Source organism: Rhopalosiphum padi, chromosome 2, assembly GCF_020882245.1.
Source record: "Rhopalosiphum padi isolate XX-2018 chromosome 2, ASM2088224v1, whole genome shotgun sequence".
NCBI classification, from domain to species: Eukaryota; Metazoa; Arthropoda; class Insecta; order Hemiptera; family Aphididae; genus Rhopalosiphum; species Rhopalosiphum padi.
The window spans coordinates 11,883,438-11,900,410 of NC_083598.1; the positions used below are offsets into that span (position 1 = coordinate 11,883,438).

General features: G+C 26.1%; 3 protein-coding genes across 3 annotated transcripts; 2 read left to right on the forward strand and 1 right to left on the reverse strand.

The window, feature by feature from the left end:
- The first annotated feature begins 9,931 nt into the window (after nucleotides 1-9,931).
- On the forward strand, nucleotides 9,932-11,839 carry LOC132919617 (lanC-like protein 3 homolog). Its single transcript, XM_060981346.1, has 4 exons — nucleotides 9,932-10,923; nucleotides 10,996-11,214; nucleotides 11,357-11,473; nucleotides 11,537-11,839. Exons 1-4 carry the CDS (start codon nucleotides 10,290-10,292, stop codon nucleotides 11,782-11,784), a joined length of 1,218 nt encoding a protein of 405 aa, XP_060837329.1. The 5' UTR covers nucleotides 9,932-10,289; the 3' UTR covers nucleotides 11,785-11,839.
- A 624-nt stretch (nucleotides 11,840-12,463) lies between these two features.
- LOC132919619 (FK506-binding protein 15-like) lies at nucleotides 12,464-14,124 on the forward strand. Its single transcript, XM_060981348.1, has one exon. The coding sequence runs from the start codon at nucleotides 12,637-12,639 to the stop codon at nucleotides 13,795-13,797; it is 1,161 nt and encodes a 386-aa protein (XP_060837331.1). The 5' UTR covers nucleotides 12,464-12,636; the 3' UTR covers nucleotides 13,798-14,124.
- Nucleotides 14,125-14,322: 198 nt separating this feature from the next.
- Nucleotides 14,323-16,956, reverse strand: LOC132919618 (lanC-like protein 3 homolog). The gene is made up of 4 exons (XM_060981347.1): nucleotides 15,855-16,956; nucleotides 15,554-15,772; nucleotides 14,689-14,805; nucleotides 14,323-14,625 (listed from the first exon to the last, which is right to left on the reverse strand). Exons 1-4 carry the CDS (start codon nucleotides 16,486-16,488, stop codon nucleotides 14,378-14,380), a joined length of 1,218 nt encoding a protein of 405 aa, XP_060837330.1. The 5' UTR covers nucleotides 16,489-16,956; the 3' UTR covers nucleotides 14,323-14,377.
- Between the last annotated feature and the right edge of the window lie 17 nt (nucleotides 16,957-16,973).

Below are 16,973 nucleotides of genomic sequence, written 5' to 3' on the forward strand. Positions count from 1 at the left end.
TAATATAATATGATTTATATATAAGTACTCGCCGATCCTTTCTGACGTTAATTTATATCTACATCACATGGAAAAACCTACGAACTACACCGTTTGTAACACGGTCCGGTTGACCTTGAGATAATAATTTTTCGCTACGATAGTGTATCCGTAATATATTACCGTATAATACAGTATAAACCATATATTACGGTGATTTACCTATTGAGCACGCTCACCCCTATTTTTTCCTTTTATAGCTGCTTATTGAATTTATTTGAATTCTAATTTTTGGAAATTTTAAGTAGGTAAATATTTAAGGGCCATATTTTCAATTTAGAAACCTTTTTCAAAAAATTTTTAAGCAGATATAACAGTAATAGTCATATAACAAAATGAACGAGTAGTTTCTGAGTTATTCAAATGGACTATAATATACTATAATACTGAGGATAATGGTCTAAAAAATTGTTTTACAATAGTATAAAATAATTTAAATATTAGATCATACCTAGTAATTGTTATGTTATGTAAAAAATGTTTACAAATAAATTATAAAATATTAATTAAGCACCAATATTTTCAAAATATCATTATCCCATGTATTTTATATCCATTATCATGGAGTATGGACCTATCATCATATTAAGTAAATAATTAAAAAACTATCCGTTCAAATTTTAACATAGATATTAGATAGTTATATCAACGTTTTCAAAAAACCTGATTAAAAAATAAAAATTAACTACTGATAAAAGAGGTGATACTAATTTTACCAAATAATTAGTGGGTATTAGCCCAACAGCCCAGGACTCTCCTATTAAGCAGTATAAAAAATGTATGAGTATCTATTTGAAATATGATCCTTAATCTTAAAATTATAAAAATCAAAATTATTCAAATTCAATATTAAAGGAAAAATGAGAGTTAGCTTGCTTAGAGAATCACCCTGTATTATAACTTATAAGTTATAACCAATATAATATACATGAGTACATCACATTAGAATGCGCATTATTCGATATAACTGAAAATGTAGAGGAATTTTTTTCTCTGACATAATTATTATATATAGGGCAGGGATATGGTGAATCTTTATTGGGTCAAATGCCAAATTTTTCTAATCAAGACTTTGAAAATTTTTTGCGTGCCATTGAAATTTGACCAACGTACTATAGGTTCACCACCCCTGATATAGAGTGTCACATGAGAGTTTACCCATTTCAATATCTCTTTAAATAATAAAGATATCATAGTTATATTTTTTTTAACTAATATTAATTTTAACATATAATTGTTATTATTTGATTTAAATCAAAATGTGATATAGTTAAACAAATAGAAAGATTATGGGTAGATACTCTTAAATATATTTAATTAGGTCTGAAAAAAATAAGTTCATTACCTAGCACTTAGCAGTTATTTTACGTTAAACCAAAAACAGAAAAATATTTCCGTATATTATACTATACGTCATAGCCATTAGCCGTCACTGCGGCGAACGAATCTGTGACGTCACATGCAATATTAAAAATAAAATCACTAAAATCACTGTAACTAGCGAACGGATCGTCGCATATGAATTTTAGTCGTCATAATATGTACTATAATTTGGGACAAAATAAATTTGTTGAGTTGGAGTGGTTTATGGACCTTGAGTACAAGGGCCCGGCTATTTTAAGGACCCGTGGGCCCGTTGAAATTTATTTGTGATTTTTATAAAGGGCCCGGACAAACATTTAGTACAGGGGCCCGATATTGTATGTGGGAGCCCTGCTAAAAAATATTAATGGTTCATTTTTTTAAAATGTTAGAAAATATAGGACTTCGACCTAAGGCCCCAAATACAACCTTAGTATTGAGGCCCCGGTGTATTGCACCCCCTGCACCCCCAATAAATTCGGCACTGGGACTGGGGTGTTGAGAGTGTGTCTACTATGTGTGTCTAATAGTTATATTCAAGTAGATATGCTTCTATATACTGAAGCTACTTAATTTTTATTTTTGTTGTATTAAAATATGAATTCATAATTTCACATTTAATAAATGTTAAAACATATTTTTATAGTTATTATTTTTTTTTAATTCTGAATAAATTAATGAATAATAATAATTATCTTATAATTTTTGTAAAATTTATCTCACTTTAAAGCTGCGTTGAAGAAAAATAGATAATCAGTAAAAAATTAAGATCTATAGGTAAGGTTATTATTTTTTGAATTCCATAAATAATAAAAATATTATATTTTTTTCGTTACCTATCCTTAATTGTTTCTTAATTGTAATTGTAATTGTAGTCTAACAGCCTATATAATATTAGCTGATTTCTCAATACATAGAAGATCGAGCTTCAGTATAATATAATAATATAATATTAATATTACTTTGTATATATATTTTTATTAATAAAAAAATGTATTATCTGTACGGCTGTACGGTTATATTATATTATATTTAAATATTTACGTATTTAATATCAATGATGTAGATATCGCATAGGTACGTATTTTTTTACACATCAATCGTCAAGGTTTCATTTAATAATGTAATGATTCATTTAGATTTCTTGAATTTGTATAGGCGATTATTTTTAAATGACAAATCCTCCAGATTGTGCAATAATATAGTGGTGGATACAATAAAATATATCGCGGATACCTCTATATATGACCATTATATTATTATTATAGTATGATAACATATTATAATTTATGTATAAATTCACATAGCCTCATAGGCGTAGCATATTATTGATACTTATTATTGTACTCGAATACTCGATAACATCTATATTCTATAATTCTATATGGTTATACTCGTATAATATGATACAGGTATATACAGACTCGCCTACGTGTTGGCACGTATTAACATTGATCAAAGCTGGATTAAACCCTATTAAATAGAATACCGCAAGATATCTTTGCATGATTCAAGTGCATAATAATAATACATTGAGTTAAATTAAAAGTCAAAATGACAATGGACGATGCAAATTTTATAATATAGTTATATAATACGACTATGCATCGTATACAGTAAATACCTATTTACACCCGACTGTGACATAATGTATATTATACTACATGGTGATTCACTGGACTAAGGTCGCGCTTACCATATTATAGTATAATAATTATTAATTATTATAGTTAATATTATAGTATCACGTGCCAATTAATATACATATATAGCATATATCAAGATACCTAACTTTATCTGTGTTCGCACATCATGTCAACATTGTCAACACATACATTATAATAATATATACCTACGTACATAGGTACCTATATTATAATTTATAATATGGTATCAGTTATATTTTGACATTATTTCAATAGTTTACATAAACAATTTCATATACATAATATGTGTGTGTGAGAAAGAGAGTGTGTGTGTGTACACACACATATAGAATACATATATGTATATAGGTATACCCATACACAATAATATAACGCATCAACTCATTGTATCTGATACAATATGTGTGTATTAGAAATGTTTTCTATCCTGTTGAGAGGTTGTACACATAGATACCTTCATACTTCTATTATTGTTCGAAGTGCGTTCAGGGATTTCGATCTGCGATTTTTTTAAGTACCTACATGTGTATGTATTGGTCTCCATGAAACATATCCACGGCCTTTGTTTTTTTGTTTTATTAGGTGTTGTTCATTAGTCTCAATGCTATGCGTCGACCTATAGTGATAATAAATAAACAAAATAACATATCGTCTAACCGTGAACGTTAATTATTATTGCGTACAACTATATACACGCCTCGGCCATACAATGATAATCGTAATAGGTAATATCGGGCGGCGAAGATGACGATGATCTCGAAACCTTGTTATAAATGTACAATAGCTTGCAATAGTGTGTGTAGTAGAATAACTATTATTTATGTATCGATGTATGATGTGGCTGTAGCATTATTGTATTAAGATTATTTAGAACATGGGTTCTTAGATTGTAAGTGTTAACGCCGTGTATATATATAATCAAATGTATACAAGTTAATAATAAAAAGAATATAACTTGAATTAGTTAAATTAAATCAACGCTACGAACATTGATAGTTATATAAGTTATAATAGTTAACAAACAATATAATTAACTGAAAATTTAAGGCTAATATGGAGAAAATTATTAACTTAACACGTAATTAAAAAGTAGTAAGATATTTTATTTTAATTACCTCGTATGTTAAAAATAATAATCTTACACTATTTCTTCTTATTATATACTTTAGTTAAATAACGCGTTTGTGTCAACTGAATATCAAGAAATATTTATTTATTTATATTTGAAAATTTAAATAAAAAATTATTTATTTATCACTTATCAGTCTTTTAACTTAACAGCTCTAGGTACATTATGAACATTATTTTGACTTAACGTCTTATAATTGATAAGTACTAATAGACAATAGTTGTTACATTAGATACTCTAACTTAACTTTTACTTTTAAGCTACGTATAGTTAATGCCTAATTATTATAAAATTTGTGTATACCTAATAATTTATTATATTCTAAAATCAATACTTATATTATAGTAGTTAATAGTTATAGGTATTTTGACGGAACCGGAAACAGAATCACATGTATAGCTATAAATTAAATGCAAATACCCATAAATTCGTGTTAGAAATATACCCATGTATACACTTAAAGTATTATTATCGGTTGCAATGTATCAACATTTTATTGTTTTTTAATTCGAGATTTTAATTTTTTTTCACACAAAAATCTGACATACGTAATCTAAGCTTAAAAAAACAATACAATGATATCGCAACAGTTAATGCGCCATAAACAAATAAGTAACAATACATATTGTATGCATAAAAATAGAATACAAACTACGAAAACAAATTATAGTCATAACTCATAACTATTAAATGAGACGTTTAATGGAAAGAAATAATAATGACCGTATATAGTCGTTCAAGTAAAATCTAATATAAGAAGAAAAATGAAAAAGAAATATCGAATCATGTTTGTTAAACTGGCGGTCGGGAACTCAATAGTATATTATTTGAGTTAATTTTAGTTTTAAAGTACATTTACGTAAAATCAGTGGTAAATAGAATATAAAAATTTAAAAGATGAGATTCATAAATCATAAAACAATTTTTTACATTCACTTGCTTACCGATAACATTTGCAACGCCATTATGCATTATCATGGCATTTATACTAGTCAATAGTTGCTGTAATAAAGGTATTGTAGGTAAATATGTAATACAAATAATACAATCAATAATACCTATATACAATATTATACATAAAATATAGATAATTAGATAGTGTTATTTAATTTATGCTATGTATATAATCACATGATGCACATAAGAACTAAATTTGAAAAACACAAATTCATGATTGAAATTGTTCTATATAATTATTAATTGGTATACTTATTATATATAATACGAGTTAGTTATCAAGAATTTTCAAACAGTTTTACATTTAACATTATTTTGAGTATACAATATATACCTTTTACTATATACATAATTTATTTAAATAAAATAATATAATTTTTTATATTCGTACTCGTATATAAATCGTCAATTAAAAAATGTCGAAGGTGTATAAATGTGGGAAGAAACTGGTGTACCTACCTACCTAAATTACCTAACCTAGTGACTACTTATACATACAAATACTATGATTAAAAGTTTAATAATAATTTATTTTATAATTTTTCTTAGGTTCATAATTACGTGCATATTTCCAACACAATTTTAGTGCAAGAAGTCTCAAACCCTAACTATAAAATAAATAATAATTTTTAAACGTAGAAACGTCAAAAGTTGTTACTATTCTGTAATAATGTAGGTACCTATTATCATCAAACCAATTTCCAATTTCATCTTGATGTTATTAATTTATTATATGAATTAATTTTTATAGCCATAAAAAAATTAATACATAAATACATGATGATCAAACTTTGTATTTATATATTAATTATGCGGGAATATCTAATATTAATTATTTATGAATAATAACGGCTGCTCTTACTGTGCAGATTTTGTTTAGTGCAAGAAATAATGCTTTTTGAATTTTTTTATCAAATCAGATTTTTTTTTTTTTTTTTTTTTTATTAGCTGCTGGTATAAAACCATTTTAGCTCAACAATTATTTTCTAAGATTTTAAAAATATTAATTAAATAATATTAGTTATAAACTTATAAGTATAGTCAATATAGGACAACAATGAGACTATGAGAGCACTCTGTATACATAGCTTCCATGTATTGAATCAATTTAATTTTTGTAAAATTTAGACTTCATAATGTATCATAGAACCTATTTCAAATTTTAATATTTTTTTTCTGAAAGCACTAAAACATTTACATTCTGCAATGGTTATTATTTGTACCATTTTACGAGTAAATACATCTTATACATACGTGTTAATTTGATTTATAAAAATTGCTCAAAAAATAACGATTAACGTATAAGTCTATAAAGATTAATTTGTTATAATTTTTTTAGTTATTATACTTTTACGCATATATAAACATATTAATATATTATAGCTACGTAATACGCATTAACATGCATTCTAATTTACAGCTGGTGGAATTGTGATATTTCATATCGAATTAGTTAAAATAAAATGTAAATTTTAGATAGACAAACAAGACACAAATACATGATTGCATAATATGTCTAGTTGATAAATAGTGTTAAACGTGTTAGAATAACGGCTCTATCTCAGAAACTAAATTTAGTTATGACCACTTTTTGTTAACGTTTTTTCGAAGGAAGAATGTAGATGCATTTATATAAATCATCACAATACCTATTCAATATTCATTAACCAACTCGATTTAGATACCTTTGGGGAATAGGGATATATTAATATATTATGTAGGATGTATCTAACCATGTCTATTTAACGGAAAATGTTCATAAAATAAATATAATTTATTTCTTATCGGGTGTGTTATTATACGAGTATGGGAGCATCGGGCATTCAAGCATATTATATTATTATTTATTATATAACATTATTATTGTGATTGCCAAATTTATAAACGCATTATATTTTAGATGCAAATATTATTTTAAGTGAAGTTACTAGGAAGTAAAAAATAATACCAGTAGTAAATAATTGCTGGCATGAAAATTTTTTTTCAAAGTATGGATTGTAAAATATTGTATAAACAATTTTGGGCAACTTTTAAAAGCTCCATCCAAAAATATTATATCAACTTTACTTAAAAAATTTAAAAACCAGACGTAATTCATGTAATCGTTTAGATAAAGCCGGACGCAATTCGTGTACCCACTTATAAAATTGTTTATTTCGGGACGCAATTCATGTGTTGCCACTGTAGCCTCCTACTAATTAGTAATTACCCATATATTTAACGCATCGATTTAGGTGATTCTGACTAAATCTAAATAAAACTATAGGTACAAGTCTAAAATAATATCCAATTATAATAGCTATTTAATTTTATGTAACCAATATAGCAATCCTATATATATATATATATATACACTATACATACAACAAATATTTGATTTCCGTTTACTGAGATACAAACCCCTGAGTGGAAATTATAATTATCTTTAAATTATTTTTTATTGCACGCCAAAAACAAGTAAAAACATTAGTGATAGTGAAACTACTATTTCAAATTTTAAGTTTGAAATTTTGTTGTTTTTTGAGAAGCAATGATCAATCGCTGACTGAGTGATAGGTATTTCACTTTAATATAAATAATTAAATTGTTTTATATCTGAAAATGCATTTGTTTGCAGTTATACATATCACCAACAGTTCGTGTCTTTCAATTTCTTTTCTATATTATATTTAAATCAATTATTTTTTTATACTTTTTACAGCAAACCCCAAGTCATATATTTGAATTGATAATAAGTTATTTTTCAAACATATTAATTGTTATACATTTTTTTGGATTAAAAATCATTATACTAAATACTAGGTAATACTAAGTAAATTATAGTCTCCCTTTTCTACTAGAATATGCGTACTATTTTTATAGTAATAATTAATATGACTATGACATAATAGTTACTAAATAAACTGAAGTAGTGCAGTCTGCAAAGAATGTACTATGTGTAATGCAATAAACTTATTGTAGATCAAAAACATGTAGTTTCGAGACTAATAATGATGTTAGAATTTTGAATAATTTAAAATGTTAATACTTAGGTACGTCAGGACGTCAGGTCTAGGCTTCTTTAAAAAAAAATCAATATGGTATTATTAGTAGTTGATTTTCTCCATTTTGATTTTTGAGTTAGAAAAATGTAAAATTCTAACAATAAATTACTATGTATGCATAAAAAAAAATAAAGTTGCTAAAGAGTGACACTGACACACTGTTACCAGTGTGTAGTATTTACTGTTTAGTGTGATGTAAACGACGTCGCGAAAGTCAATGCAGGTACTGTGTGACAGCGTGCGTTCGTACTTCTTAATATTCACTATTCGTTCATACCAATTATTGTAAATCTTGAATTTACATTTTTGTAATTAGATTATATTTTTAGAATTTCTATTTTACCCATTATGGCATTATTGGAGTATTTACTATCTCATATCTCTGTGTATGGAGCATGCGGTCCCTATTTTTGTGTGCAGTAGCAAATGAGTAATGACAAATAGACAAAAGAAAATTAATGTTTACTAGGTACTTTACTAGTTACAGCCCCTAAAAGATATTTGTCTAGATATGCTAAAAAAATAGTTAAGTGTATAGTAGCAAAATTAACAAAAAATATTGACTGATGGTAGCATGTAGGTACAGTAATAATAACTAATTAGTAATTAGGTACAGTGTTTGTGTGTTTCATAGTACATGGACCTATAAAGATCTTTATAGGTCTATGGTGTGTGTGTGTGTGTGTGTGGTAAGGCACCTCGGGTTATATAAATCAATAACGAGATGATAACGATGTAAATGAAATAAGTATTAAGTATTAACTATTTATTTTAAAAATCATGCTTATTACTTACCTTCCCAGTAATAAACTAATTACGAGTATATACTAATAAAACTAAACATTTTATTTGATTTCGTTTTGATATAATTTATTAATTTGTATTTAAACTATTTGGCCGATTGTAAATTCGGTACGGGGGAAAAATATGTTCAAAAAGTTTATTGTAAAATCGGCCCGGGTTTTTATCAGGTAAAAATGATTGTCGTGTAAAACAGCCCGAATAAAAATAAATATTTAATTTTTTTTATTATATATTTGAGAACCATTTAGAATTACCCAGAGGACACCACGAGGAGGCGATTCTCATTATCCTCCAAAAATTATTTTCATTTTTATTTTCATAATTTTATTCATGGTATAAAATTCGTTATACAAATATAAAATCTTATAAAAATGTAGATAAAATGTTTCAATGTTGGATTTAATTTGAGTATTCAGTACAAAAAATATAATTAAAATGTATTTATATAAAATTGTAAGTGTAAAAAAGTGTAAAAATATACGTAAAATTGTAGTGTTATAAATTATAATGTAAGGTTATAATATAAATCTATTTTTTTATATAAAAATGAATGTATTCGACGTATTTACTTACCGATATTTCCTTATTTTTGTATTTTGTAAGTCGTTAGTGTCAAAATACAGCCGATCTTTTTTATTAACTAAAATTATAATTTATTATAATATAGAAGATACCTATTACCATACTACGTGATATATTATTATATTATTACTTATTAGTAAGTATTATAATTTAATAATTTATAATTAAAATCAATGTTATTACCTAATACAGTAAGACATACCTAACTATATGAATATCAGCCACCCAGTATTATATGGTAGGTATTATTAAAGATATGCTTAATCATGTACGTAATACGTTTATGACATTGACGTCTATGGTTTACTATATAAGCACAATCGTGGCCCTAAGGGTATTATCGTACTATCATTGATATTTGCTATGCTATCATTGCTATCATAAATTCATAAATATTAAATTCATAAATCGTTTCTTAACAATCAATTATATTTATATATACCTAAACCTAACTAACAGCACAGCTGCCACAGCTAACAGTTCAGAGTTCTCCACAGAGGAATGATAGTAACATAAAGTTTGTACTTGTATTTTGAATACGACAATACGTTACTTGCCTTCTTACTTTTAGTAATGTTTAAACTAAATATAAATGCTCAATGTACAATATATAAATGTTATCATGTTGAATAGGTACCAATAACATATATCAATAGAAAATAATTAGGTAGTTAATATTTTTAAGCGGTTAAAATCTATTGGAAAATGTCAAAACGCTATTTCAACAACGTATTTCATGATAGTCAAGAAGTTGGTTTAAATATGTCTTATGATTTTTTGAAACATAGTGTGTACAATCTAATGGAAGATATAAGTCAAAATACTTCATTTTCGTCTGATAATGATTTGTATATTGGAACAACAGGTATAGCATATATGTATTATCATTTAGCTACATCAGAAGGGTTTAAAAATGATTCCACTGCCTTATTGAATAAGGCAGTTGAGGTTTCAAAACTAAGGCAGCCCAATTCATCTGAAAAATACTCAAGTCAATTCATTTGTGGTGATGCTGGAGTTAATGCCGTAAATGCTGCAATATTTCACAAAATTGGTGATGAGAAAACAGCAGAAATGTATTTAGAACATTTTAAAAATGGATTAGCTGTTTGTAAGCCAATCAATTTTTTTAAGCCAGGAGGAGATGAATTATTTGTCGGTCGTGCTGGTTATCTTTTTGGTCTTTTATGGTTAGAAAAAGTTTTTAATAGAAAAATAATAGCTGACTTAGACATTATTCAACTTTGTTTAACAATTGTGGAGTCTGGGCGCAATTATTCTAAAAAAAATAAAAGTATATTTCCTCTCATGTACTCATATTACAATACAGAATATTTAGGTAATTATTTATATTTATTATACAAATTTATTTTTCAGAATATTTTAAAATTATTTTTATTTTTATTTATAGGAGCAGCTCATGGTCTATGTACAATACTACAGGTACTAATTTCATTTCCTTGTTTTATTAAAAAAGAACAAAAAGCTATGCAAGATATTAAAAAATGTATAGATGTGCTGATATCATTACAATCAACTAGTGGTAATTTCCCTTGTGCAATGGATGAATTAGGTTTGAGAAAAAGACCTGAAAAAGATGAACTTGTTCATTGGTGTCACGGAGCTCCAGGTAATCAAATTTATTTTTGTTATAATTATTTTGATTTGATGACAATTATTAAAAAAAAACAATTGATTGACATTTGTACTGTGTATACAAAATAATAATATTGATAAAATATTAGAATTATTAAATGAACATTTTTTTTTAGGTGTTGTATACTTATTAGCTAAAGCATATTTGGTTTTTAAAGAACCTTCTTATTTGGAATGCTGTTTAAAATGTGGAGATTTGGTATGGACCAAGGGACTTTTAAAAAAAGGACCTGGTAAGCTACCTATATAATTTTTTAGATTTTAATTTGTTTATTTATATTGATTTTTAATTTTAGGTTTATGTCATGGAATAGCTGGGAATGGATATGTGTTTTTATTATTATATAGGTTGACCGGTGATACAAAACATTTAAACCGTGCTTTACAATTTGGTAAATTTATTTTTACTGATGAATGTATTCAAGGATCTAGAAGACCAGACAATTTGTACAGTTTATATGAAGGATTAGCTGGCACTGTTTGCTATTTAAGTGATTTGACTCAACCAGACAAAGCTAGTTTCCCATTCCTAGACGTGTTTTAATTAAATATTTTGTTGTATCAATTAATAAATGTATTATGTTTAAAATTTTTTTAAATGGTTGTACATTGATGCATGTTATTGTTAAGCTATGACATAACTTAAAATTGTATTTAATATAATCTAGATAAACTGTAGATAATGTAGAATTTATAATTATCAATATCTCAAGGTATATCTGAACTTGTGATTTTAGCTTTTTAAATTAAACATATCAGTACATAAAAATGTTAAAACTTTTAATAAATTAAGTCACAGTATCAAATACAAAAATGTAAATACCTATTTAAGATTTGTATGAAACTAAAGACAATTTACAGAAACAAGATATTGATTTTTGAAAATTGACATGTGTAAATAATAGAATAAATGATACAATTAATAAAGAAATGTTCTTGTCATTCTTGAACATTTATCAGTTTGCACTACATCATTTTACTATAATTATAAGTGCTTGATTTCTAGTTTCAAAATGCAGAGTGCAGACATTTATTCATTAAATATACACATTTGTATATTGTATTACCTATTCAGTTCATAAGACTCATTGGTAAAATAACTTAAAATAATATTATATTGTATTCTATAGAATATAGAATCATATAGATCATATAATTACTACCATGGTTGTTTCATGTTATCATTTGGCGTTCATACTTTTGGTAATCATTTTTATTTATTTTTTTGATAAATTGATGAATGATAAATAATTTTAAATGCAAAACCATGATATCAGTTAAACAGTTTCTTTCTGCAAAACAGCCAAAACATTAAAACATTCATGATGTTGATGTTTTGAATTGTTAAATACATTTCATATATTAATTATTGTACAAGTAATACTTTTTTTTATTTATGGACTCAACCAATAAAAGCGAAACATTTAAACATCATCAAAATGATGCAAATCAATCAATTCGGCGACCAAAATCTCTGGCAACTCATTCTCCAGTAGTTGCTACTATTGTCGCGAAAGCAGTCACTGTTAGCAAGCTTGAAAATAATGAATTAACTGCAGTTGGTAAATATGGATTTGCATTGGCTGGAGATGTGAAGTTAAATTACTATCAACTCTTACTTTATGGTAGTAAAAGTTCTATTCTCGTCAATCTTGTGTTAACTAAAGATTTCAAGTACAATGTAAATGAAAACAATACAGTTGAATTCATATCCAAAGAGAACTGGCATTTAGAATTTTCAAATACAAATGACGCTGTGGACTTCAATTCACATTTGGCATTTGTTCTGTGGAAACTTAATGGGTTTAAGGAACTGTTTTGGTTTGATCTGTATTATCCATCTCGGAATGACAATGTAGCCATGTTTGGTAGTGTTGTGGAGATAATTTATGTTGCGAGTACAGTTCAGGGTAATACAATTGGACCAGAAGTTTCTAATAACATTGAAGATAGTCAATACTTAAAAGTTAATGTTAATCAAGAAGGCTGGGAAAGGTCTTTATTAGGGGTTAATGACAGCACTCAAAGGATTGTATATATACCATATGCGGAAATGGGTGCTTGGAAAATTTTGACTAATGGCAAACAATGTTTATGTTTAACTGTAACTGTCAAGAATGTTTATGAAATCAAAGAAAATGATATAAATGATTTTCTAGAAATTGTAAATCAAGAATCATTAAATACAGCTCCTATAAATGACTCTTCTTCGATACAAGTAAAAGAAATTGTTGAGAATAACCAAACTGATCAAATTGCTGCATCATTAAAAACAGTTTGTATTGAATCACTATATGATGAATTCGAAAAATTTAAATTAGATAGTATAAAAACCAATGAGAGATTAACAAAATTAGAATCATTGGTTATAGAAAAGCCAAATAAAATAGAAAATTCAAGCGAGTTAAAAAAATCAATGAAAACCTTGTATAAGAGTATAATACGCGAGTTTCCTGTCGATCAAACATTTTCTGGAAGTCAAATTCAAACAATAATACAAAACATTTTTCATAATACATTAACATCTTCCAGTCAGTCTCATTCCAAAAATGTCTAATGTCAAATTAATCTTAATCATATTGTTATGCTATGCTGCTTGCACAGTAATTTAAACAAATATATGTTTTAATTTTTATAATTAATTTTATTTACTCTATACTTCAGTATTGTTACTGTGATTCTGAATAATGTTAACTGATAATTATTTAATAAGTACTTGTTATTTAAGAATTTTTAAATTATATATATTTGATTGAATAAAAAAATTATATTTTAAAATGAAAGTATTACCATAATAAATTTAATACTGAAGAATCAGAAGAACAAACAACCGTTAAACATGTCTATTAAGCTAGGCTTAATCTTAAACCAAAAATCATGCCAAAATAATGATTTATATAATAAATTAAAACACATGAAACTTAAGAGATAACTTCATTCACAATATAGATAAAATTATATAGAATTATGTATATATCGTGATTTCATTCATCATAAACTAAAATGTTACTCAGAATGTTACAATGAATACAATTTTAAGTTATGTCATAGCTTAACAATAACATGCATCAATGTACAACCATTTAAAAAAATTTTAAACATAATACATTTATTAATTGATACAACAAAATATTTAATTAAAACACGTCTAGGAATGGGAAACTAGCTTTGTCTGGTTGAGTCAAATCACTTAAATAGCAAACAGTGCCAGCTAATCCTTCATATAAACTGTACAAATTGTCTGGTCTTCTAGATCCTTGAATACATTCATCAGTAAAAATAAATTTACCAAATTGTAAAGCACGGTTTAAATGTTTTGTATCACCGGTCAACCTATATAATAATAAAAACACATATCCATTCCCAGCTATTCCATGACATAAACCTAAAATTAAAAATCAATATAAATAAACAAATTAAAATCTAAAATATTATATAGGTAGCTTACCAGGTCCTTTTTTTAAAAGTCCCTTGGTCCATACCAAATCTCCACATTTTAAACAGCATTCCAAATAAGAAGGTTCTTTAAAAACCAAATATGCTTTAGCTAATAAGTATACAACACCTAAAAAATGTATGTATGTAAGAAAACAATAATTTGTTTTTAATATAACAACCAAAATGTCAACAAAATGAAAGTAATAATATTTAAAAATACCGGATATCTCACATTGTTGGTCTATGTAAATAGAGTATAAACAATGTTCTACATAAGTATTTCTATTTTCTCTTTACAATTATACACACAAACAGAAAATAATAAGCCTTATAGTAAAAATAAAAAAATTACAATAAACAAAATTAATATTAATTATATAAATTATAATTAATTATAAAAATAATAGTTTTTAATTCATAGTTGGAAGATCCTATTCCTAACATTCCATTCCAATAAATAATAATATAATTGTTTATAAATTGAATGATTTTTTTTCAACAATTCATCAGGTTAAATGATCTAGATATTATTGGCTTATACATTTTTAAAATACTTGTGAACAATTAACTTGTATGTACGGAGTATAAGAACATATTTAAATGCGCTTTATAATGTGTTAAATAAACCAGGTTTTTTTATTGGTTCAAATAAAATTTGAAATATCCAAATTATTTAAATGTATATTCTCCCATTTAGTTATAGCCCCTAATATTAAAAATTATCTAATGGTTCACCGGCATTCGTAGGATAGCCGTGTAAACCAGTCTGACACTATTTACAGGCCACAGAGACATAAACGATAGCCCTTAAAACAAATATAAGGTATACTATTATATGTCCATGGTCTATTGTCATAAAAAATTGAATAAATCACCTGGAGCTCCATGGCACCAATGAACCAATTCATCTTCTTCAGGTCTTTGTTTTGATCCTAATTCCAGTATTTTAGTAGGAAAATTACCATTAGATGTCTGTAAAGATATCAATAAATCTATACATTTTTTGATATCTTGCATGGCTTTTTGGTCGTTATTAATAAAACAAGGAAATGAAATTAATACTTGAAGAATTGTACATAGGCCATGAGCTGCTCCTATAACAAAAAATTATGAGCAAGAATAACATTGAAATAGTGCAACTTTTTTTTTTCCAATTTATGTTTTAAGAAAACTTGCCTAAATATTCTTTACTGTGATATGAGTACATAAGGGGAAACATGCTTTTATTTATTTTTGAATATTGGCGACCAGATTCTATTATTGTTAAGCATATGTCAATAACATCTTGGTCAGGTATTATTTTCCTTCCAAAAACTTTTTCTAACCATAGAACTCCATAGAGATACCCTGCACGACCAACAAATAATTCATCTTCTCCAGCTTTCAAAGAATCTATTGGCTTGCAATTAGTTACTCCATTCTCAAAATTTTTCAAATATATTTCAGCTTTTTTCGTGTCACCTATTTGGTTATATATTGCAGCATTTACAGCGTTTACTCCTGCATCTCCACAAATAAAGTGATTTAATTTTTTCTGATTAAAACTTCTCTCTTTAAGTTTTAGAACTTTGATTGCTTTATTTAAATAGGTTGAGGAATTGTTTTTAAATTCGTTTGATATTGCCAAGTGATAAAACATGTATGCAATACCAGCCGTTCCAGTATACAAAGTGTTTTTTGACGATGATGAAGCATTTTGATCAACAAGTTGCATTAAACTATTTACTTTATCTTTCCAAACTTTGTGATATTCACTTAAATCACTCTCGTAACTTTCGGAATATATATTATTGAAGAAACGTTTTGCCATTATTTTTAATATTACTTAGTTCAGCAAGTCACTTTGCATATGTAAAACAAGTGTGTAGCTATAGCCTTTAGAAATAACTAGTTACTTACCACCTAGTACTTTAAATAAGTATTATTAACTTGTTATATATTTATAAACTATAAAAATACTAGTTTAAAGTCCACACTCATATTTTATACATAATATTTCACATAAAAATAATTAAATATTTTCATAATAATTTTCCGATCGTATTTTGTATTGTTTTTTCTTTATAATTTTTGTTTACTGTCTATTAGACTATTTTAATTTTTAACTGATATTACTGATTAGTTTTTTTTTTTAAACCGTTTCTCCTACAAAAAAAAAAATATAATTACATTTTCTACAAGTGTAACAAGTAATTAGTTTAGTAGTTTAATCACTTTCAAAATGGCCAACTAATAAATTATTATTTATTACATTTTAAATTCTAAAAATCACATTAAACTTTTATTATATTATTC

Bases quoted from the DNA above. Each gene is read 5' to 3' on its own strand.
- LOC132919617 (XM_060981346.1), top strand. From the start codon at position 10,290: ATGTCAAAACGCTATTTCAACAACGTATTTCATGATAGTCAAGAAGTT. The intron at 11,215-11,356 runs GTAATCAAATTT...ATTTTTTTTTAG, and splicing joins TTGGTGTCACGGAGCTCCAG to GTGTTGTATACTTATTAGCT. The intron at 11,474-11,536 runs GTAAGCTACCTA...TTTTAATTTTAG, and splicing joins ACTTTTAAAAAAAGGACCTG to GTTTATGTCATGGAATAGCT.
- LOC132919619 (XM_060981348.1), top strand. From the start codon at position 12,637: ATGGACTCAACCAATAAAAGCGAAACATTTAAACATCATCAAAATGAT.
- LOC132919618 (XM_060981347.1), bottom strand. From the start codon at position 16,488: ATGGCAAAACGTTTCTTCAATAATATATATTCCGAAAGTTACGAGAGT. The intron at 15,773-15,854 runs GCAAGTTTTCTT...TTTTTGTTATAG, and splicing joins TCACAGTAAAGAATATTTAG to GAGCAGCTCATGGCCTATGT. The intron at 14,626-14,688 runs GTAAGCTACCTA...TTTTAATTTTAG, and splicing joins ACTTTTAAAAAAAGGACCTG to GTTTATGTCATGGAATAGCT.